This window comes from Sorex araneus, chromosome X, assembly GCF_027595985.1.
Source record: "Sorex araneus isolate mSorAra2 chromosome X, mSorAra2.pri, whole genome shotgun sequence".
NCBI classification, from domain to species: domain Eukaryota; kingdom Metazoa; phylum Chordata; class Mammalia; order Eulipotyphla; family Soricidae; genus Sorex; species Sorex araneus.
Genome location: NC_073313.1, coordinates 206,450,976 through 206,473,837, shown reverse-complemented (window position 1 = coordinate 206,473,837; position 22,862 = coordinate 206,450,976). Strand labels below are relative to the sequence as shown.

Below are 22,862 nucleotides of genomic sequence, written 5' to 3'. Positions count from 1 at the left end.
GGGACCCCTTTATGTAAAGCACATATGGGAGTCCTTTGAGCTCTCAGGCTCCATGAATGTCTTTTTTTTTTTTAAATCACTGTGAGATACAGTTACAAAGTTGTTCGTGATTGGATTTCAGTCACACAACTTTTCAACACCCATCCCTTTCATGTATGTCTTTTAAAAGCTGGTCCTTACTTTACTTTGCACTTTCCAAGTAGTATAACACACACCTGGCATGTACAACCATCAATAAGACACAGCAAGAAGGCATGTGCATGCATACACACACACACGCACACACACACAGAGCTGCCTCTTCCCCTCTTCCCCCATCCTCTACCTCAGGACTAGCCTGGGTCCTGGGCCAATCAAGCATAAATGAAATAATTATTCTTATGAACTGGAGAATCTAGAAGAAAGATGCCTGAGGTGGAACCAGTACTTACAGGTCTCAAAGCTGTTTTGTGTTGATGGATAATACTACTATTCTCTTTTGCCTGTTTATATGGTAGATTACATGGATTTATTTTTTAGGTTGAACCAGCCTTACATATATAAAATGAATTCCACATGGTTACAGTATATACTTTTATACATTATTTGATTCCATTGGTCAATATTTTGTTGAGGAAATTTCCACCTAATTTCTTAAGTATTGGTCTGGAGGTTGGAGAGAGTACAAGAGATAAGGCATTGGCCTCACATGCAGCCTACCTCAGTTCAACTCTGTCACCACATATGGTCCGCTGAGCACTGCCAGGGGTCACTTCTGAGCACAGAACTAGAAATAGTCCCTGAGCAATAGTCCCTGGGCAATAGCCCCTCACCTCCCCCCCCACCAAGAAATAATGATCTGTGGTTTAGTTTTGCATAAGTCTCTCTCCAGTCTTGTTATAGAGTAACACCGGCTTTGTAGAACAAGTTGAAAAGAAGTGTAAGGCTCTTGCCTTGCACACAGCCCACCCAGGTTCCATCCTGGACACCCTATACAGTCTCTTGAGCCCCGCCAGAAGTGATCCCTGAGTACAGAGCCAAGAGTAAGCCATGCACACAACCAGGTATGGCCCCCAAACAAACAAAGCCCAGAAAATAACCCTCTAATTTAGCAAACAGCAGTATTTCCAAGAGGGAGGGGGAGACTCTCAAGTGTTAGAGTAAAACTAGCAATTGTCTAGCTGTTAAAAGCCAATGATTAACAAGTGGAAGTGCTCCCAATTAGGATAGAGAAGGGACCAGTAAGACAAAGATAGCTGGAAATGATCACTCTAGACAAGAACTGAGTGCTAAAAGGAGGTATACCTGAATACCTCTCTGTAGCTATATTGCAGATGGGAGGGAAACTGGGAACCTTGGTGATAGGAAATGTGCACTGGTAAAGGGTTGGGTATCAGAACACGTAGGACTAAAACCCAAACACAAACACCTTGTAACTGTGAAAAAAAATTTATCACTGCATCACTGTATCACTGTCATCACGTCGTTCATTGATTTACTCGAGTAGGCACCAGTAACGTCTCCATTTGTCCCAGCCCTGAGATTTTAGCAGCCTCTCTCTACTCATCTTTCCCAACCACTGGAGGCTCTTTCAGGGTCAGGGGGATGAGACCTGTTATTGTTACTGTTTTTGGCGTATCGAATATGTCACGGGGAGCTTGCCAGGCTCTGCCGTGTGGACAGTATACTCTCAGTAGCTTGCCGGGCTCTCATATATATACACATGTATTTCCCTCTATAATTTTATGGAAAATGGGTAGGGAGTGTCTTATGTGTCGCATGGCCGCTTTGAGGCTGCGCAGTCCAGGAATATGTTCGCTGATGCGTGAAGCTCAATGAGTGTGTGGAAAGCAGCCTGGAGTGAGGCAGCAGTTGGGCAGTGGAGGTCGGCTGCTAGGGCTGGATCCCTTGGGGTGGAGAGGGCTCTCACCCGCCCCCTCTGGGGCGCCCCAGGTGGAAACAGCCTGGTGAGGAGTCCAGGAAAAACTGTTAAAAGTAAATAATTAATTAAATGGGGATTTTAAAAAGTCAGTGATTAATAACTGCTCAAGAAATGGAAACACTCAGAAGATGGGGGTGGTGGTATGTCTGATTCTTTCTAAACATGCAAGAACAAAAAATGCAGTCATTTAAGATTACAGGCATTGAGCAACAAATGGTGCATTATTCTTTGATATAAATAGATGGTGACAGTCATAGCCCATCCAACTAGACAAGAATTTCTTTGGGACTGGAGAGCAGTATTTCTGTTTTGTTTTGTGGAGGGTCAACCACATGCAAGGTTGTACTCTTGCATGCTGTACTCTTTGCCCACCCCACCTTCCACCCCCGAAAGTACAGGTGTTAAGGCACTTACCTTGCACATAGATGACTTTGGTTTAATCCGCAGCATCACGTATGGGTCCCCAAGCACTACCAGAAGTGATCCCTGAGCACCACAAGGTGTGACCCAAACAACCCCTGGGAAGAATCTTTGACTAGAGCAGTTTAGTTCTAACTTTCACTAATCAAGCAGAGCATAATGCTGGTTAAACCATGACCTTTCTTATAGTAGCTGATATTGGGGAAATTATTGAAAGAGCCCATTAAATATCATCTTTTAAAATCAAATAGTAGATCTTAATTTATGTAACAAGCCAGCCATCTATACATGTTGGGCAATGAAAATCCAGAATAACTCAAACCATTCACACTCCATTTCTTGCTTGCTCAATTAGGATATACATCTCAACTCTTACAGATGAAGATGGTGAGATTTAGAACAGGTCACTTGGAACCCCAAATGCTTTCAGAACCTACTGAATGTTCACAGAATGTCATCCTTGATGATGAAAGAGACTTTTATTTCAAGATATAATTTTATTTTTAAAAAACCTGAAATTGACCCAATTTATTTTTAAATAAGAATTGATCTATATATTGTCATATGCAAGAGTTTATAAAATATTATAGCTGACTTCCACTTTAAGATCTCTCTGTAAAAACTTCACAGTTTAAGAAAGTGGTTGTCACTAAGCACGAACGACTGAAAGTCAACCAGTATTTTAAGTAATAAGCTGAGTATTTTTATCATTCCTCCTTGAAAATTTTGGCACCATCACTAAATGCCCAGGTTGTATTTGAAGAAAAAAAAATCAGTATCCATTTCTTATCATTCAGTGTATTTTGGTACTTATACCATCAGTACATTAAACACTTGTGAATAAAATCATATAAGAATCTACAAGCTTTTCAGTTCATACAATGACTTAAAACCAAGGAAATGGTTTCCTCCCCAAATACTTTCATATGTAATTTTCTGTCCATTACCACAATACCAGAGTGTAAAACCTTAGAAACCAGCCAAAGGAAAGCTCTTCCTATGGAAATAGCCATAAATAAAGAGGAAAGAACTTTCCTTTGGGTTAGGGCAGAATGGAGTGTTTTATAAGCAAAAACATCAAGTTATCTCATTTGTATAAATATCACAGAAAGAGAATACTTTGATTCGGAGGATTCTTTAATATTATGAGAAAAGTATTATTAGAAAATCTAGTGTAAAGCTAAAAACAGTAGCACATTAAACTTTAAAAAACCTCACCCATTAACAAAGTCTGCTATTTTACACATAATCCAGAATTAAGATATGATGGATTAGGTGAGAGATCTCCCAACATTTGCTCAGACCCATAGAACGTAGGAGTACAGCACGGCCCCACATCTCAGAATTATAGCCACTTGGGGGGCCTGACAACTACCCCCCACTTATAAAAGTACAGACTTGCTAAGTTTATGTCAGTCTCAGAGAATGAGGTATTTTAACTCACCCTACGTCCCAGGTAAACAATTCCCCCATTTAAGTCGTTGTTCTTTAACCATTAACATATCTCTTAAAAATTTTGTTGTTGTGGAATTCATGCCCGATTCAGTCAGCTTAATCAGTAGCTGACTAGCAGTACTCCTACATTTAAAACAAAAAAAAAATTCTTTTTTTGTGCCACACCTGGCAGTGCTCAGGGATCACTCCTGGGGGGTCTCATGGGACCATATCGGGTGCTGGGGATTGAACTTGGATTGGTCTTGTGCAAGGCAAGTGTCCTAGCTGCTATACTCTGGCCTCTGTATGCTGTACTCTGGCCTCTAAAATTTCTTTCCACTGCTCATTTCCCAGTTACCTCTACCGTAGATGAGTTTTAACTACTCCCGGCTCCTCTGTTGCTGCTCTCCGGCTGGGCGGCTGGCAGCTGGCTAGCAGAGTGAGGACCTGCTCAAGACCTCTATCAACTAAAGCACAATCATTACCCAAAATATATCAAAGTTACAAACGACAAGTTTGTCCTATAAAAATGCAAAGGATCATGACACTAAGTCCACGCTGATTTTTTTGTATGTGAAAACCAAGTTGAGCTTTTTTAAATAAAATACATATTCTTGTAATTGACCCAGGTTCAATCCTTGGCACTGCCTATATGTATGGTCCCCCACGCACCACCAGGAGTGATCCCTGAGCACACAGCCGGGACTAAGCCCTGAGCACCAACAGGTGTGGCCCCCAACACAAAACAGCCCCAAATATGCGTTTTTTGACAAGACATAGACATTTTGAGTTCTCATTCTCCTGTGACCTCACCTCCCTCTTGTCATCATGCTTCCAGCTGCACCAGACTTGTGCTATGGGTTGGGCCTCTGGATTTTACACATCTGTCTCACCATCCCATAGGTGAAAACTTAACCTGAAGCTCTGTTACATTATCGGGGGTGGTACCATCTTCGCTCACCTAAAGAAAGGTTCCTGATGTGAGTGAGGCATCACATTGACCTGGGAAGTGGTGCTAAATAGCTGAGGTTCCTGAGTTTGGCTGTAGAGAGCCTGACCAGCCCGTCGGGAGGAGGGTCTTGGACAAACTGTCCTGGGGACCCATCTTGATGGATGGTTCCAACTGAAGGATGGACTGCTTTGCCCTCAGTATCCTCTCGGAAAGGCTACAGCCACTCATCTGCTTTTATTATTTCCTTTTTCATTAACCACAGGCACATCCACTGCAGTCTGCCCAAATCCAGACCCACAGGGGGGCTACTGTTACAATCCCCAGCAATGAAAATTTAAAAAAATGTCCTACTGTTTTCATAGCTAAGACAATGCATGTAGAAGCTGACAGGGGGTTGGCTATGTACTTTCTATACCTACAGGGCAAAAACTTTTTTCTTCTTTGCTTTAGTTTATCTTCACTTATAAACCTAAAAACCTTCTTCCTGGGGACAGGCGGGACCCAGGCAGGAGGCTGTGAGGATCATTTGAGCTTGTGCAGGTGGCCCCAGGCTTTAACTCAGGGCCTTACACTTGCAAGGAGCCACCAGCCCCTCTCTCTGAGCTGAAGACCTTCTTCTCATTGCTGCTGTGACTCAACACTAGACGGCAGGTCTCATCCGAAAGCAGACAAGGGCTAATGAGGCAATCGGTGTTATTTAAGAAAATGCTTCTGAAGGACAGACATAAATGAAAAGTATTTTAAAATACTCTGTCTTTCTTTTCTTTTTGTTTATTTTATTTCTTATATTTTTGCTTTTTCGGTCACACCTGGCGATGCACAGGGGTTACTCCTGGCTCTGCACTCAGGAATTACTTCTGGCAGTGCTCAAGGAACCATATGGGATGCTGGGGATCGAACCCAGGTCAGCCGTGTGCAAGTCAAATGCCCTACCCGCTGTGCTATCGCTCCAGCCCCCCCTTGTTTTTTTTAAATTTTATTTTTGGGGTCACATCTGGTAATACTCAGGGGTTACTTCTAGTGGTGGGTGCTCAGAGAACCACATGCGATGTCAGGATTGAGTGCGTGCAAGGCAAGAGCCCCTACCCATTGTAGTATCGCTCTGGCCCCAAAACACCAATTTCTTGTTGAAACCCAAAAACCTTATTTCCATGCTCATAATGTCCATCATACAGAGGAAATCTGACCCAAACTGCATTCAATTAACTGAGAACATGTGAGTCAAAGAGTTACAGTTCCACCCTTCAGGAGGCATTGCAGGGGATTTTCTGTCCATTGTTTCTGCCCGAATAGTTCACAGTGATAGCGACAGATGAAGAATTTGGTCTAATGTGGTTCTGATTCAGTCTGGAAGCAACAGACTGGATCCAGATGCCACTTGAGAACTTTCTGAGTCTCCCAAGGGATTCTAGGCGCTTCGGAAGGTTGTCATGTCCTTCGGCTCCCTGCTGGGGACACACCAGTCGTCAGCCTCGTGGTTGGTGTTGTAATGCTTCCAGGCTGCCTTGTTATACACCGGGAGCCTCTCTACGGACTCCGTGGACAGCGCCTGAGAGAAAACATAGCACCTCAGTCTGGCGACTTTTAGAACCCGTGATTTGAGAAATACATAACAGCAAAAAGAGTTAGTTACTATAAATTAAACAAGACTGCCTTGAACTGAGATTCCATTAATCACAAATGTCCTTTTACATTTTAAACCCATGTGTATCCTTAAAATTTATTATTTATGAGGTCTGTGACATTATTTGTATTTGGTGCACATGTCAAGTTTAGGGCTTAGAGGAATTTTCCATTCAGCCTGGCAGCCACTGGAATGAAATTTTAGTCAGAGGTAATAATTACCCCTTATGAAACATGACCTATGAGGTGGTTTTCAAAAAGAATCAGTTCACTAAGACAATGATGGTTGGAGGAATCGTTCAAGATGGGAGATGTGTGCTAAAAGTACATAAAGGACTAAACCATGTAATCTCTCAGTGTCTGTATTGCAAACCATAATGCCCAAAAGCAGAAATTATGGGGGAAATTGTCTGCCATAGAGGCAGGGGGAACGTTCAAAAGGGGGCGGGGGAATACAGGGTCATTGGTGGTGGAGAATGTGCACTGGTGGAGGGATGGGTGTATGACTGAAACTCAAACATGAAAGCTTTGTAACTATCTCACAGTGATTCAATAAAAGCAAAGATCAGTTAAATATAAATGCATAGAAATCACATGCATGGCTAATGTAGTTCTACAGTGATTAAATTTAATCTAATGATTAGAAAACTAATTTTTTTGTCTAGTCATTATACTTTGAAAACTCCATCAGAACAGTATTATCAGCAAAAGGTATGAAGCTCTGTCCAAGACATCTTGGCTTCTCTTGGCTGGGTTTGATTCTGTCATCTGCTCCCCCTTTCATTAAAACTCCTAATGTCAGAGCAAAGATAATTTTTACATCAAACTTCATGCTTTCAACATTCATATTTTCAACACATTGTTACCACTAATTTATTATTCCACTTCAGTTTCCTTTAAATCACTGCAACCTGAGGTTAAACTATGGGCCTCATTATCTATTTGAAATGAAGATACTTCAACAAAATTTCAACTAGAAGCCACAGGTATTCTTCTTAAAAATGAAGAAAATATTAGACTGGAATATTTATTTCAATAGTGACTAAGGTCTTTACTATTTGTTTCTGTTTGTTTCTGGTTTGGGGACACACCCGGTGGTGTTCAGGGTTTACCCCTGCACTCTTTGCTCAGGAATCACTCCTGGCGGGAACTACAGGGGGTGCCGGGGATTGAACTTGGGTCAGTTGTGTGTGAAGCAAGCACTCCATTTACTTTACTATCGTTCAGGCTCAGCTTTTTAAGTTTCTAACAATGTATATGACTAAAGGGTGAAGAGGAGCGAGCCAGAGAGACGGTATAGGGATTAAGACAGCTAACTTGCTTGAAGCTGGTCAAAGTTCAATTCCCACCACCATCTACAGTCCCCGAAGCACCTCCAAGAGTGACCCCTGAGGTCATTCCAGAGGGGGGCGGGTGAGACCCCTCCCCAACCCCAGCAGCCAAAAACCCCCCACAACCCAACCACGGCCACGCTCAAGGCTGCTCCCCATGTGCTCGGGCCGAGCCTCACATATGAGTCAACATTTTCCTGGACCACGTGGCTGCTTTTGCAGCCACACGATACATCATAAAACACTCCCAACCCATTCTCCATAATTACCACACCACATTTGATGGGGTTCAGATGGTAGGCAACAAATCATAGAACGAAATATATATATATATATATGCATATATACATATTTCAGATACATACATACCAAAGCTCACATCAACCAAACTTTAACAACATGTTAGTGATATCCTACAGAATGTCTTTTTTTTTTTTTTTTGGTTTTTGGGTCACATCCGGCAATGCACAGGGGTTACTCCTGGCTCTTCACTCAGGAATTACCCCTGGCGGTGCTCAGGGGACCATATGGGATGCTGGGATTAGAACCCGGGTCGGCCGCGTGCAAGGCAAACACTCTACCCGCTGTGCTATCGCTCCAGCCCCCCTATAGGATGTCTTAATGGCTCCTGCCAAAATAGAACAATCTTCACACTGTTTCCTATATGAACACTTTTTTGTAAGCATGTTCAGCAGTTCATCATAACAGACAATACAAAATATTCTATTTCAGTTGTGTTTTGGGACAGGGATTGGGGCATGGGATGGAAACATCCCGAATTTGGTGGTGGGAAGGTGTAAAGGTGGTGGGCTTGGTGTTTGAATATTGAATGTAATCAAACATTGTGAACTAACTTATAAAATTAAAAAATTATAAAAAAAAGTAATGTGGAGTTCATGCCCAATTCAATCAGCTTAATCAATGGCTGAATAAAGAGCAGTGCTCCTACATTAAAAAAAAAAGAGTGAACCCTGAGCACCTCTGCTGTGGCCTCAAAACAGAAAAGGAAAAAAAAAAGCTATTATCTTGAAGAAATTTAACTTCATATTTTTTTTCCTAACAAAAAGTCTTGAGCATTTCCTATAAAATGGGCGCCATCTAGTGGCTAAAACGAGGAACTAAAGTCACGAAACCATGAGCTCAACTACTTATTCCAGGGGTTTCATGGGATGGTCAGTGCTGGCCATTCCTGTAAAATATGCTGACCCTCCACAGAACACAGACCATCCCGGGCCAGTGGGCTCAATGCTCCTGCTTCCACCAAGCGCATTCCCTGATGACTGAGAGTCGTGTTGTTTGTTTCCATGCCTGCCTATGCCTTTACATCTACACAGACCTGGCCAAAAGGAGTGGTAGCTTTGAAGACAGAGATGAATACTTTAGAACTCCGAAAGGAAAGTCACTTAGAAGCTGTTCCCAAACCAGAGTGAAAGACATATTTGAAGGACTCCATCAAAATCCCAAAGGGCCGTGCACTTGGCTGTGGCTTTATTCAGAAAGGCCAGATGATTCGTCCTAAGTTGAGAGGCCAGATGATTCGTCCTAAGTTGTATTTTTCACAGGAAAGACAACAAAACTTCAGCCTACAGATCCACATTCAAAGACCAGGCCTTGCCCTTATTTCAAAAGCTTGGTGGATCAATGGCCGTCCGTGTGTTCTGTGTTGAGAGACAGAACTTTTTTTTTATAATTTCCCACTTTAATCCAATTTTTTCCCCTATTAATTCACCAGTCATGGCCATTTAGATTAAGAGCACTTCTCTCCTGATAATCAAGGAACTCATTTGTCAAAACAGATGAGATTCTGTGGAAAACTGTAATAGTCTTAAAGTTTAACAGCATGAGGTAGGGCACAATTTCATTACAGTTAAATGTTAGTAGCTTTACTTATCATCAGAAGAAGTATCATTAAGTGCGGAAGATGACAGTGACCACTATTACCTTAATGTAGATAATGGCGTGAGTCCCGTAGCCCTCCAGGGAATACAGCTTTAGGTCTCCCTGGAAGTACTGGGCATAGAGACGAGAGATGGGCAGCCCGTAGCCAAAACCAGCCTGTTTGAGAAGAATGAGTTCCATTAGCAAAGCCATACACTGGATTTTCGCATTAAAACCAATGCCACTGATTATCCCTGGGTGCTTCCAGGCCAGGCATCTAAAATTCACTTAGGGCTGAAGTGATAGCACAGAGGGTAGGGCATTCGCCTTGTACGTGACCGATCCAGATTCAATCCCCCAGCATCCCATTATGGTCCCCCGAGCACCTCCAGGAGTAATTCCTGGGTGCAGAGCCAGTACTACCCCCTGAAAACTGCCGGATGTGACAAAAAAAATAAGTAAAATTCACCTGAGTTGTGTTGTTTGTTTGGGGGCGACACCCAGAGAAGTTCAGGGCTTACTCTTGGCTCTGCACTCAGGAATCACTCCTGGCGGTGTTCATAGGACCATATGGGGAGCCAGGGATCGAACCCAGGTTGGCCATGTGCAAGGCACATGCACTAAATGCTCTCAGCTCAGGGTTAATAATGATGACGCTGAAGCATAGTTAAGGCTCCAGTAGATGACTCCTCTCTGGTTGTTTCACACTGCACATCCCTCTCTTCCTGACACATCATTTGGAAGTTCCTATACAATACCATGAGGAGGTCTAGAAAAGGAATGTTGCCTTTCCTCACTGCCGCTTTCCATCACCTCAAGCATCCAATACTCCCTCAGGCCGTGCCCTGGAAGCACCTTCTCCTCTGAGGCAGCCTAGCCTGTATTTCATGTGCATTTCTGATCGGAGATCTGAGACCCGCACAAGATCTGCTTTCAGAATTCTCACGGACAGGCCACAGCCCTGCATAAAACCCTCCAAAGGGCCATCCAATGCCTCCTTTTCTATAACCCACTGCCTTAAAGCTAGAAACACAGACTTCCCAAAAGACCCTGAGGACACAGCAAGGCAGGTCACCATGTCCACTTTCTGGTCCAGCAGAAGGAAATTCCTCAGACAGACTGTGCTGTTTCTAACTTCCGAGTGGCTTCCTCAATGCATGGGTCTCACCGATTTTTTTTTTTTTTTTAATTCAGAGCCAGGCACTTGGACGAGGACAAGAACCAACTCTCTGAGGTCCCATGACACTGCAAGCCATGCTCGAGGGTTGCGGCTTAGACCGCGTATGCATTCGGGAAGTGGAGTGCCAAGCAAACCAGCTTTATTCCGGTAAACCCAATCATGCTCCAGCTTTACTGGGCTGCCCATGTATGGCTGTCCAACCAAGAGGCAGCTTGCCCTGCCAATCACCGTTTCTCCTTGCCCTTGGGGAGGCTGACCTGGATGGACAATCAATGGAGTCTCACGTCCTCTGCTCCCAAGGGTTGGTCCCAGGGGAAGGTGGGAGGGATGCGAGGGAGAGAATCAGGGTGTTCACCTCTGCCTCATTCCCTGAAGTCGCTTCCCCAGGGCAGGCTGGCAGTGGCTCTGCTACTCTCTCTCTCTCCTGGTCCTGCTTAACATGCTGACGCCAATGCATCTACCACTTGTGACTCCACTACATGTGGTTTAATGAGGACAAATCGCAGCACTGGTGTCACAAAAGCTACGACTCCTCCTCTGCCTCCTCCTCTTCCTCTCCACTTTGGACTCAGGGTGGGAATGGCACTACAGTTCCTGGTCCTGGAATCCCGCACCGCCCCTCCCAGTCACTCTGTGATTTATCTCTTGCTTCATCTCTCATGGTCAGTCAGTCTTGCCTGAGCACTCGCAACTCCGGTGCCCTCTTTCCCGCCAGGACTCTGACCCGGTACCTTCATTAGCTCAGGAAATGGCCCCGGGAAGGCTGCGTGAGTGGAGGACTCAGGACCCCAGAGCACCCGATCTGGTTTCTCATGGCCTCCCCCATAACAGTGGATAGGGATGGGAGCCAGCACCAGAGCCAGTCCACAGTTGGGTGTACACAGAGGGATTACCCAACAGATGGGTGTAGAAGTAAATGCCACCAGTGTGCATGAGATGGCCACAAGCAGGCTGGAACCCCAGGGCAGTGGATGGAGGGGTCAGGGAACGAGAGAGAACAGAACCAGAGCACAGACTTGAAGGCCACTAGCATGAAGAGAGAGCGGCGGGGGAGGGGGCTGGAGCAATAGTATAGCAGGTAGAGCATTTGCCTTGCACGGGGCAACCCAAGTTTGATCCTTGGCACCCTATGTGGTCCACCTAGCCCCTCTAGGAGTAATTCCTGAGTGCAAAGGCAGGAGGAACCCCTGAGCATTGCCAGGTGTGACGCAAAAAGGAGGGAGGGGAGAGAGAGGGAGAGAGAGACAAAGAGAGAGAGAGAGAGAGAGAGATAGAGAGAGAGAGAGAGAGAGAGAGAGAGAGAGAGCGCACAGAGGGTGGTACTCTCCAAGATGCAGAAAGGGAGTGGGGAGTATGGCTGGTCTGTCCAGGGAGGGGACGGTGGACAGGAGGAGCACTCGCTCTGCAGCTGCCCCAGGAAGCCACTTCGCAAGGGCTCCAGACATCCATCAGGAAGGAGGTTCCTGTGAGCCTGCTCACAAGCCATCCCTCCATCAGCACCCATGGCTAGAGAGGGAAGTTTATAAAACTTCACCTGCATAGCGTGACACTGACATGGCATTTGTGCTGCACCAGGGACTAGCAAGAGCATTTTGCATGAATGAACTCAATCCTCCTAACAGCTCGATTTTTAAAGTAGGCACCACCTGCCTCCACATCAGCACCCACTGGGGTGGCCCCAACAGCCTCCAGCACTGCTGAGTTCCAGTCCCAACACCCTCAGGTTCAAATTATCACCCAAAGCGACACCCCAGGCAAACCCACAAAAGCAGAGGAGCAAGATCGATTGAAAACAGTATCCACATCATCATAAGTTGAGTCATTTCCAATTTGGCAAATGGATCAAAACTTGTTTCTGAATCTAGAATCTGAGCTCTTTCCAATTAAAAGTATTTAGGAGGTGGGGGGTGGGGATAGGAACTCAACAATGAAGATAAAATCAATGTTGACGCAATACTGGTAAAATGTGTCACTTGGGCATCACATTAGAACCTACTGAATCGTGTTTTATTTAATGAAAACCCTTGACAGGTCACTAATAAACTTGGCAACAAGGGCCCTAAGATAATACTCTTTGTCTTGTGCTATTTCCACTGAAAATGAACAAACAAAAACCCCAACAGGCCAGGGAGATGGCTCCCAGGATAGCCGAAAAACCCAATCCAAGACTTTTAGAATAAAAATGAGAGCCATCTGCTCCAATAGCTTCTGTCCTACCCCTATGACACAGTCTGCCCAGGGGCTGAGCTGACTTATTTAATAAACAACTTTTTTTTTGACAAGTCACAAAAACATACTCTTCCTTATTTTGTTTTCAGACCACACTCAGTGATGCTCAGAGCCGACTCCTGGCTCTGCACTCAGGGATCACTCCTGGTGGTGCTCGAGGGACCCTATGGGATGCTGGAGATGGAACCCGGGTCAGTCCACGTGCCAGGCAAACGGCCTGTGCTATGGCTCCGGCCCCTCGTCATTTCTTGATCATACCTACCAGGGGCGCGGCTCGGGATGTCTCCACACGAGGCCGGGGCGCCGTGGAGTACATGTAGTTGAAGAGTCTGTCGATCTTCCTCAGGGGAACACCACCTCCTCGGTCACTCATCTACACGGAGAAAAGAAGCAGTCCTATGACCAAGCGCCAGGCAGAGCAAAACACGGACACAGAGCCACGGGTCACCCCGGCATGCTGGCCCAGGGCTGCTTCTTTACACCAACACCCCCAGGGCCAGGTGCGAATGTGGTCGAGGCGCCTCTCAGGCAAGGTGGAGGGGGGGCAAACATGGAAGGACAACTCCTGTGGTATGTGGAGTCCGAACAGAACAGAGACACCTTCACGACCTCATTCCAGCACCCAGACTGTTGACTAAGTCACACAAACAATGAGGAGCAATGCAGAGTGGAGCATTACGAAGACTCGACTCGAGGGAGCACCAATGCATTTGTTATTCCTTTCCAGGGCGAAGTTTGGCAACCGGATTAAAATTGGATTTACCCTTTGAACCAACACTGTATATCTTAATCAGAAAAGTGTGCAAAGAAGCCACAGTGCCTAAAAGGAAAACAGAGAAAGAAAGAGAGAGAGGAAGAATGTCTGTCATACAGGCAGGGTGTGGGGATGGGGGTGTGGGGGTAGGCAGGAGGGAGGGAAACTGGGGGCACCGATGGTGGGAAATGTGCACCGGTGAAGAGATGGGTGTTAGAACATTGTATGACTGAAACCCAATTCTGAACAACTTTGTAACTTTGTATCTCACAGTGATTCAATTCTTTTTAAAAAAGCATGCCAAGAATGTATGAGACTATCCATTATAGTTCTTTTGGGAACGATGAAAACTGAATTGAAACCCAAACAAGCAAGCAACTATTGAAGGCAAACTAACAGACTTTCAAAAAAATGGCACTAGCAAGAGTGATGTTCTCAAAATACTGGTAAGAGGCTGGAAGCACTCATAAGATTCAAAAAACTTTTCATTATTATTAATAATATACTTTAATGATATTTTTACATGGTGCCAAGGAAGAACTCCAGGGCCTCATCTGAGAAAGGCAAGCAGGCGCCTGCTGAACTGGACCCTAAAATTTTATCACTTATGGGATTCCAGGTGACTTTTCTTACTTGTGCGATGGAAAAAAGTGTCATTTTCATTTTCAGGGAAGAAAAAGCACAATCGTTCCTCTGTGCCTTACAGTCTCACTTATAAACAATTTCACAGAAAAAAATCCTAGGTAACTTCCTGGTAGGTTTATAAGGTATACAGATCCTTCTAGTACTTCTCTATCATTCCCCCCAAGTTAAATTTTTCCGTTGCTTGTTTTTTTCTTTGGGACACACTCAGAGCAGGTGCACACTCACTCACACTCAGGTCTCCTGCATGCAAAGCATGTGCTCTGAGCCCTCTGAGCCATCTCTCTGGCTTAAAACTCAAATCTCCTGGTAGATTGACGTTAGCAATTTTACAGAGTATTTTCATTGTTTTCCTTCACAGTTAGCTCGGGTTGTATTTTCCTTGCTCTTGCATAGCTTACCCTCTTAACTGCTACAGACATTTTGTGTCACAAAACTGTAAGGACACATTTGTTACATACAAACAAAAATAATATATAAAGTTATATACAGATAAAAATAATACTGAATGATGGGTATTAATGTCAATGGTTGGAGAGGAGACGATACAGAGTTTAGAGCACATGCCTGGCATGCACCAGACCCGAGTTCCATTCCCAGCACCACCCGGTCCCCTGAGCATCCCCAGGTGCAGAGCTGGGGGGGGGTCCCCGAGCACCACCAGGCCTGAGCAGCACTGGATCTTTGCACTGAACTGACAGCCCAGCTGGCCAAGAAATCACTGGGTGGGGTCCCTGGTCTCTGAGCACTGCTAGGGACACACACACACACACACACACACACACACACACACACACACACACACACACAGACACACACACTGAAAAGTCAATGGGGCAAGTGGGGATAGTTTGTTGACAGACCACCTCCCTGGCAAGTGTGAGGCTGTGAGCCCTGGGCCCAGCTGTGCCACACACTATCCAGGGCACGCCTGGACATCCCAGTGCTGCTGCCACCCCAGTGACCAAGTGCATGCGAGAACCATAAGCAAAAGTATATATATGATCCTGGGCCGAGAGACAGCACAGGGGTTAAACATACTTGCCTTGCATGGGGCCAACTCTGGTTCCCTCCCTGGTACACACGTATGGTCCCCGAGCATTGCCAGGAGTGGTCCAAACACACAAGCGCCCCCCCAAATCGCACCATGTATGTGATCCCTGGCACACAGCACAGCAAAGTGTGCGAACAACCACAAACGAGACGGCTCTCCCCCAGTGGCAAAGGGAAGAGAGCAGGGCAAGTCAAGTCTTGGATGGGTGAGGGCTGAGTTTCTAGATAGTCTCTAAGTATGCGCAGGCAGCAGGTATATGTCTTTCATGGTGGAAGTGATTACAGAGCTATTTGCATTTCTAAAATAAAAAGATCTGTTTTGGGATGCTATATGAAAGACTTCTGCCCCTGATATAGCTACAATGAACTAATTACAGATTAAACACAGACAAGGACTATATTAAGAATGCGTGTGTAGCTCTGAATTCAAAGTCCTCGAAAGAAGCGGGCTTTGTTTTTAGTAAGAGAAGAGCCCCGAGTATATTCTGAAGTCCATCCATTCTTAATTATTCATCCTTGAGTTTAACGCTCTGCTGCACATTTACTGGTAATATGAGTGAGACGCATGGGGGCTTGATAAAGAGAAAGTCTCCTAATATTTGAATAGACACTCAAATAAAAGAGGTAGATTTTGCAAAAACATGTCTGTAATCTTTCTCCCAGAAAGTCTCAGGCAATCAAGCAGGCCTGACTTCCAGCCACAGGCCAGCCTGGGCCAAGGAAAGCTGGATGAGAAAAACAGTTATTTTTCTCATCCAGGCGACTGTAAAAGAAAAATCAGGGCTGGAGCAATAGCACAGCGGGTAGGGTGTTTGCCTTGCACATGGCCGATCCGGGTTCGATTCCCAGCATCCCATATGGTCCCCTGAGCACCGCCAGTAGTAACTCCTGAGTGCAAAGCCAGGAGTAACCTCTGTGCATTGCTGGTGTGACGCAAAGAGAAAAAATATATAACACATTAGCAGGGATAAGGTCAAGCAGAGTCACAGGTGCACAGTTAAGAAGGTCTGCCAGGCAGGCTGAAACACAATAAACTCAAACCCGCAGCTCTCTTCAGGGGCTGAGTTTCGGATGCTGCTCTGCCAGAGGACCGGGTAGTATTCCTGGGAAAGAGTGCGGAAAGTTTCGAGAGATGCGCGCAGTTCCTCTCTAGGGAGAGAAGGAGTACAGACGGCAGCACACGTGTGGCGCATCGACTGAGAAGGAAACGTTAAAATCAGACCCAAAGGAAAGCAAATCGAACCTCGGCACAACACAGTCCTTTCCCAGGGAAAAGGAGAGCGATTAGGAGAGGGGTGGTGGAGCCGGGGTGAGGAGAGATTTCTAGAGCCCTTCTCAGTGTGGGCGAACCAGGAGTCGCTCCTGCCCCTGACTTCCTGTCCCCCTGAGCTCACACACACGAGATGATGCTCTGACAGGAGGAAGCCCACCCTCCCTCCCGGGAGCTCCGCAAGCCCCTTGCCCAGCAGCTCTGCCGTCTGTAAAAACTATCCACCAGTGAACATACCAAGGCACTTGCACTTTCATTTTAAAGAGGTGTCTCTATGTTACGTGTTACTTGTTGACTATAGATCAACCACTTAAGCCGCAAGAGCTGTAAGGCAAGAGAAAAAATTCTTTCACTGGATTCTTGGGATAAAGGCCCCCCAAATGTTGAAAGCACAGGTGCAGGGTGCAGGGGATGTGTCTTTCCCTCTCCCCCTCCCTCAGTTTCTCCTCTCTCTTACCCCCCACCCCCCACAGATGTCTTGGGTGCACAACACTCTCCATGAGAACTCTACAAATGAGAATTAATAAAAGTGGGGTTTTTTTGGGGGGGGGTCAGGGGGATTAATTAAAGTGAAATTTTGGGGGGTGGGGGACATTCAGGGGATAGGTCATAATGAAGTGTCAGGAATCAAACCCAAGTTGTCCCTATGCAAGGCAAATACCCTATTCACTGTACTATCGCTCCGGCCTCCAAAAAAGTGCTTTTAACAAGCAAAAAGACAAAGGTAGATGTGGATGTGTGTGCGACATGCAAAGGGAGAGCAATAGCAGAGACGGATGCTCATTGTGACCTCTAGAAGAGTCTCATAGGCCTTATGAGTCTTTGCTCTTTTGTTTTTTTAAACAGCCCCTAGGCACCTGGTACCACATCCAGTCCCTCAAATATCCCTAGATGTGGCTTCTCACCACAGAGGACAGAGCCAAGAGCACAGAGCCAGGTGTCCGAAAAAATAAAGATGGGGGAAAGAGCCACAGAACAACAGGTAAAGCACTTGGCGACCTGTGTCACCGGGTTCAATCCTTGACACTACTTATGGTTCCAGGAGTCCTGCCAGGATTATCCCTGAGCAGAGCTGAGAGTCAAGCCTGAGCGCAGTGAGTGAGGGAGGGGATTGCTTTAAAAAGCAAAATAGCAAAGGCTTGAACAAAAAGAGGGAAGGAGAGAGGGAGGGAAGGGAAAAAGGAAGAAAGAAGGATGGAGGGAGGGAAAGGAGAGATGGAGGAAGGAAGGAAGGAAGGAAGGAAGGAAGGAAGGAAGGAAGGAAGGAAGGAAGGAAGGAAGGAAGGAAGGAAGGAAGGAAGGACACCAGTAATGTTAACTACATAGTTAAATATATAGAAGAATATAGTGTATTTTCTGTTTATAACCTTTTTCATCTCTTAACTAAAAGACAAATGCATATGACAATGGTTATAAATTTATGTAGAGACATACATGTGTGTGTAATATACATACACAGATGTATGTAATATAATAACAAAAGCAGCCCTGTTATGCAGGATCAGAGCCAATGCATCTCTTGAAACTGAGGAGATGTGTGTGGCTTGGTGACAGAGTGGCATATGCCAAGAGCCAGGTTCTAATTCCAGCACTGCCAAACAAAATCCAAACACTTGGGGTCAGAGCCATAGCACAGCAAGTAGGGCACTTGCCCTGAATATAGCCAACCTGGGTTCATTCCCCAGAACCCTACATGATCTGAGTCTATAGCAGTGATTTCCTGAGTGCAGAATGGACACGAGAAAAGCCTGAGCACCACTGGGTATGGCCCCAAAACAAACAAACAAAGCCCAAACTGAATTGGTACCAACCCGAACTGAATTGTTATAAATAGAGATGCTAATTATAGGAGACAAGGAGACAGCACTAAGGGCTGGTTTGAATGCTTTGTATGTAGGAGGCCCAGGATTGGTACCTGGCACAGCACGTTCCCCCAAGAACCAATGGGAGTAGACCCTGAACACCACAAGGTGTCATCCAAACACACACAAAAAAACAAACTATAAAGATCACTGTATCACTGTCATCTCATTGATCATCGACTTGCTCAAGCAGGTGCCAATAACGTCTCCATTTGTCCTAGCCCTGAGATTTTAGCAGCCTCTCTTTACTCGTTCTTCCCAGTGGTGCCGCATACTCTTTCAGGGTAAGGGGAATGAGACCCATCATCGTTACTGTATATGGCATATCGAATACGCCAGAGAGAGCTTTCCAGGCTCTGCCGTGTGGGCAGGAGCGATAGCACAGTGGGTAGGGCATTTGCCTTACACACGGCCAACCCGGCTTGATTCCTCCATGACAACTACTAACAATTAAGACAAAGAGGTGGAGAGATAGTACTGAAGGCAGGGCACTGAAGGCAGGTGGTCGAGCAATGTTTAATCCCTGGCACCACACAGGGTCCCCCTGACCACTGACAGGGGTGATCCCTGAGCAAAAAGATGGAAATGACCCCCATGCAGTGTCAGGTGTGGCTCTAAAACAAAACAAAATTTGGGGCTGGAGCGATAGCACAGCGGGTAGGGTGTTTGCCTTGCATGCGGCCGACCCGGGTTCTAATCCCAGCATCCCATATGGTCCCCTGAGCACTGCCAGGGGTACTTCCTGAGTGAAGAGCCAGGAGTAACCCCTGTGCATCGCCAGGTGTGACCCAAAAACAAAAAAAAAAAAAAATTTAAAAACTGCAGCTGCAGAGATTTTGTACTCTGGAGAGTACAGGGGTTAATGCACTTGCCTTGCATGTGGCTGACCCCAGTTCAATCTCTGGCATTCCAGCACTACCATAAGTGATTCCTGGGCACAGAGCCACGAGTGATCGAGTGATCGCTGAGCACTACTGGGTGTGGCCCCAAACACCCCGCAGCCCCCACAAACAAAGAAAAAGAAACCAAGGAAATATAGTGAAACAAGATTTTTTTTAATGTTTCTCTTTTACAAATGTCACTTTAACAAATAAAGACGCCACTATTGAGAATGAAGAATCAAAAGACATATGGCATATAGAAAACAAAAGATAATATGTCAAATGCAAGTTCTATATAAACAGTAATTAAGTTAAATGTAACTTGCTTGAACATGCCAGTTAGAAGATGGATATTGGCAAGATGTACAAAATAATATGATCTAACCATATGTTGTTTAACTAACACACTTTAGCTCCACCAATATGTAAAGAACTACATTTTATGAGGCTGGTGAGATAGTGCAGAGGATACAGGTGCATTCCTGGCATTCCACATGGTCTCCTGAGCCCAGCAGGAGTGATACCTGAGTGCAGAGCCAGGAGTAAGCTCTGAGCACTGCCGGCTGTTACCCAAACGTCCTCTTAAATAAAAGTAGTATTTTTGTTTGCTTTTTGAGGGGTTCACACCTTGCTGTTCTCAGTGCTTACTCCTGGTTCTGTGTTCAGGGATCACTCTTGGCAAGCTTGGAGGACCATCTGAGGAGTCCTAGACTGAACACTGGCCATGTGTAAGGCAAGTGCCCTACCTGTTCTAACTACCTCTCCAGCCCAAAACAGTAAGTCTTTTACAAATAAATCAGATTAAAAAAAATAGTCTATACCTATAACAATTAGTTAAGGAAGTTACATCACATAACTGTTAGATAACATTGGGTTGTCCTTGCTGCTCCCACAGCTTGAGTTACTCCCACAACAGTGCCCCTGAAGTACACCCAATTCCATCAGGCACTAATAATCCTATATTGCTTTTCTCTTTCCTTGATGTCATTTTCATGGTTTAGCAATGTCCTTTTTGTATAGATACAAGAAGACAGTTCATGCTGTGCTTTGTAACATGGGAGTTAACTGACTCCAAAATAATATTTACTCCTGGGCATCCATATTTACTGACTTAAGCCTCAGTTGGCCTTAGTTCCTAGCACTCCAAAAACAGGTCCGACGAAGGGACTGGATGGGCCCAGGGCAAGCAGTAAGCTATCCTGGCACAGGGGATAAGTTAAGCAGCATAAGTATAATAAGAACATGGTCATGGGACAAACTCTGTCATGACCCAGAAAGAAGTAACTGAATAAGGAACCCTGCTGGGGTTAGGAAAGACTAACCTGGCCTGAGGACTGTGGTCTGGGATATATAGCAAGATGTCCCCAGGAAAACCAACCTTTAAGCTTAATATATCTCTTACTATGTTCAGACAAAATGACTAGAAATATTATAAGAAGTAAATTTAGTATGGTTGTTTAAATGGATTACCAGCTGAGGAAAGGAGGAAGCAACACACCCCAGATGGAATCCCACCCTTGAGCAGATCTCCTAGTAATCTGGAGTGCTGAACCCTCAGATGAGATCCTGTCCTTGAGTTAATCCCCTAGAACTTCCCCTGAAGGGGTGGCTTTACCTCTATTTGTTGTTATGACCATGTTCAACCTCACCTATGTGTACCCTACCCTTCATGATTTCTATAAAACTATGCTGTAAGGGAGTAGAGAGAGTGAGGGGACTTTGAGGTCTCAATTTGAGAAGACTGAAACCATATCAAGCACCTTTCCTACTGTGAAGTTAGATATCAACTCTAAGAAGGAAGCTGGGAAGATCACAAAGATGTGGGGACTGAAAAACATACCTCAGAGCAACTTCTATATCACCCCAGAAATCAAAGGAGACTTAAAACTCTGGAAGTAAATTTCAAAAAACGCTACCCCAGTGGGCAAGAGCTCGAGAACACAGCAGGTAAGGTCCTTGGCTGTGCACCCTGATGACTGGATTTTGAAACCCACCAGGAGGGCCCCCTGAGCACAGAGCTGAGAACAAGCCCTGAGCACAGTCAGGTGTGACCCAACCCCTGCCCCCAAACATAAACAAAACAAACAAACAAACAAACAAAAGAAATTATCAGAATGTTTGAGATGCAGCAAAAGGGACACTAACTGGGAAGTTTGCAGCACCATAGGCAAAATCTCAAATGAGCTCATCTGACATGTAAAAGATCTAGAAAAAGGAGGAGAGGATGCGCACAGTGAAAAGAAATGATGAGACCAGGGTGAAAATGAGTGCAGCAGAAGGGGTCTCTCCACAGGCATGCTTGGTGCGGGCAAGGGGCGTTCACTGCTGCAGCACCCAGGCAAGGCTGAGAAAGGGGCACTGCCCATGGAGAAAATCCAGGCGGAGAAGAGTCACCTGCACATCACCTGAGATCATGCGGGTGGGCAGCGGGAGGACCATCTACAAAGGCAGAGGTCAAGCCCCAGAAGATGAACCACTACCTGGGTGAGTCCCACAAGCTGGTCAAGCAATGGCTCAGAGGTATCCAAAGTCACTGGCACTGCACAGTCCCCCAAGTACCACCAGGCATAGCCCTGGCGGGCCCTACACAGTATAACCACGCATAAGCAGCGCCTCATCTCTGGGCGGGGAAAAAGAAACCTTCAGGAGCCAAAGACATAGTCCAGTGGGTTGGGCGCTTGCCTTACATGCGGCCAACTGGAATTTGATCCCTGGCACCCCATATGGCACCCCATATGAGGATCCCTGCCAGGATTCCTGCACAGAGGGCTGGGAATAAGTCCTGGCACCACCAGATGTGGACCAAAAACAAACAATAAGCAAAGCCTAAAAAAAAAATTTGGATCCTTCAGGTTCATTGAGCTGGGCCAAATATTGTGGGGAGTGACCCTCCTCCCCTCTCTTTAACACTGCTTGGGGGATCTCCATACCCCACCCCCCAAAAGTAGATCTCAGAGGAAATATTCATGATTGCTATAAACTGTCACCAGGATTGTGTTAACTTGAATTGTCTGATTAGGATCCAGGCTAGAGAAGCTTAATTCTATGATCCACTAGATACAAGAAGCAGCAAACAGGATGGGATTTGTTTCTCCACAGACTAGATCATGTCTTCTGGAAATCAGTGTGCATCTGTACATCAACTTTAAAAGCGGGAAGGGAAAAGCCAGCATTTACCTTCACCGTCAGGTCCTCCTTACCCAGCGTGACATGGACCCGAATGGGCGGGTAGACCCCGCTGTCGGCGTGGTGCTCCATCGTGGCTCTCATGGCGTTCTGAAACACACAAGGGCCACAGTGAAGACGCAGCTTAAAAACGGAAGAAGCAAATTGTCATTTCCAAGTACATATGCAGAGCCTGAGGTTTTAAAAGTATCTCTCCGGGAGCAGGTACACCTATGTTGGGGGGAGCCAGGAGGGGCTGGGGAGCAA

At 45.6% G+C, this 22,862-nt stretch overlaps 1 protein-coding gene across 1 annotated transcript in view; it reads right to left on the bottom strand.

The window, feature by feature from the left end:
* Window positions 1–2,896: 2,896 nt before the first annotated feature.
* Window positions 2,897–22,862, bottom strand: part of PDK1 (pyruvate dehydrogenase kinase 1) — a 38,262-nt gene continuing 18,296 nt past the window's right edge. Inside the window, exons 8-11 of the mRNA XM_055121596.1 lie at window positions 22,608–22,706; window positions 13,231–13,341; window positions 9,623–9,736; window positions 2,897–6,276 (exon numbers count right to left, since the gene is read on the bottom strand). Of these exons, the coding sequence (XP_054977571.1) occupies window positions 6,136–6,276; window positions 9,623–9,736; window positions 13,231–13,341; window positions 22,608–22,706 (465 nt within the window). The 3' untranslated portion in view covers window positions 2,897–6,135. The remainder of the gene's footprint in view (window positions 6,277–9,622; window positions 9,737–13,230; window positions 13,342–22,607; window positions 22,707–22,862) is intronic.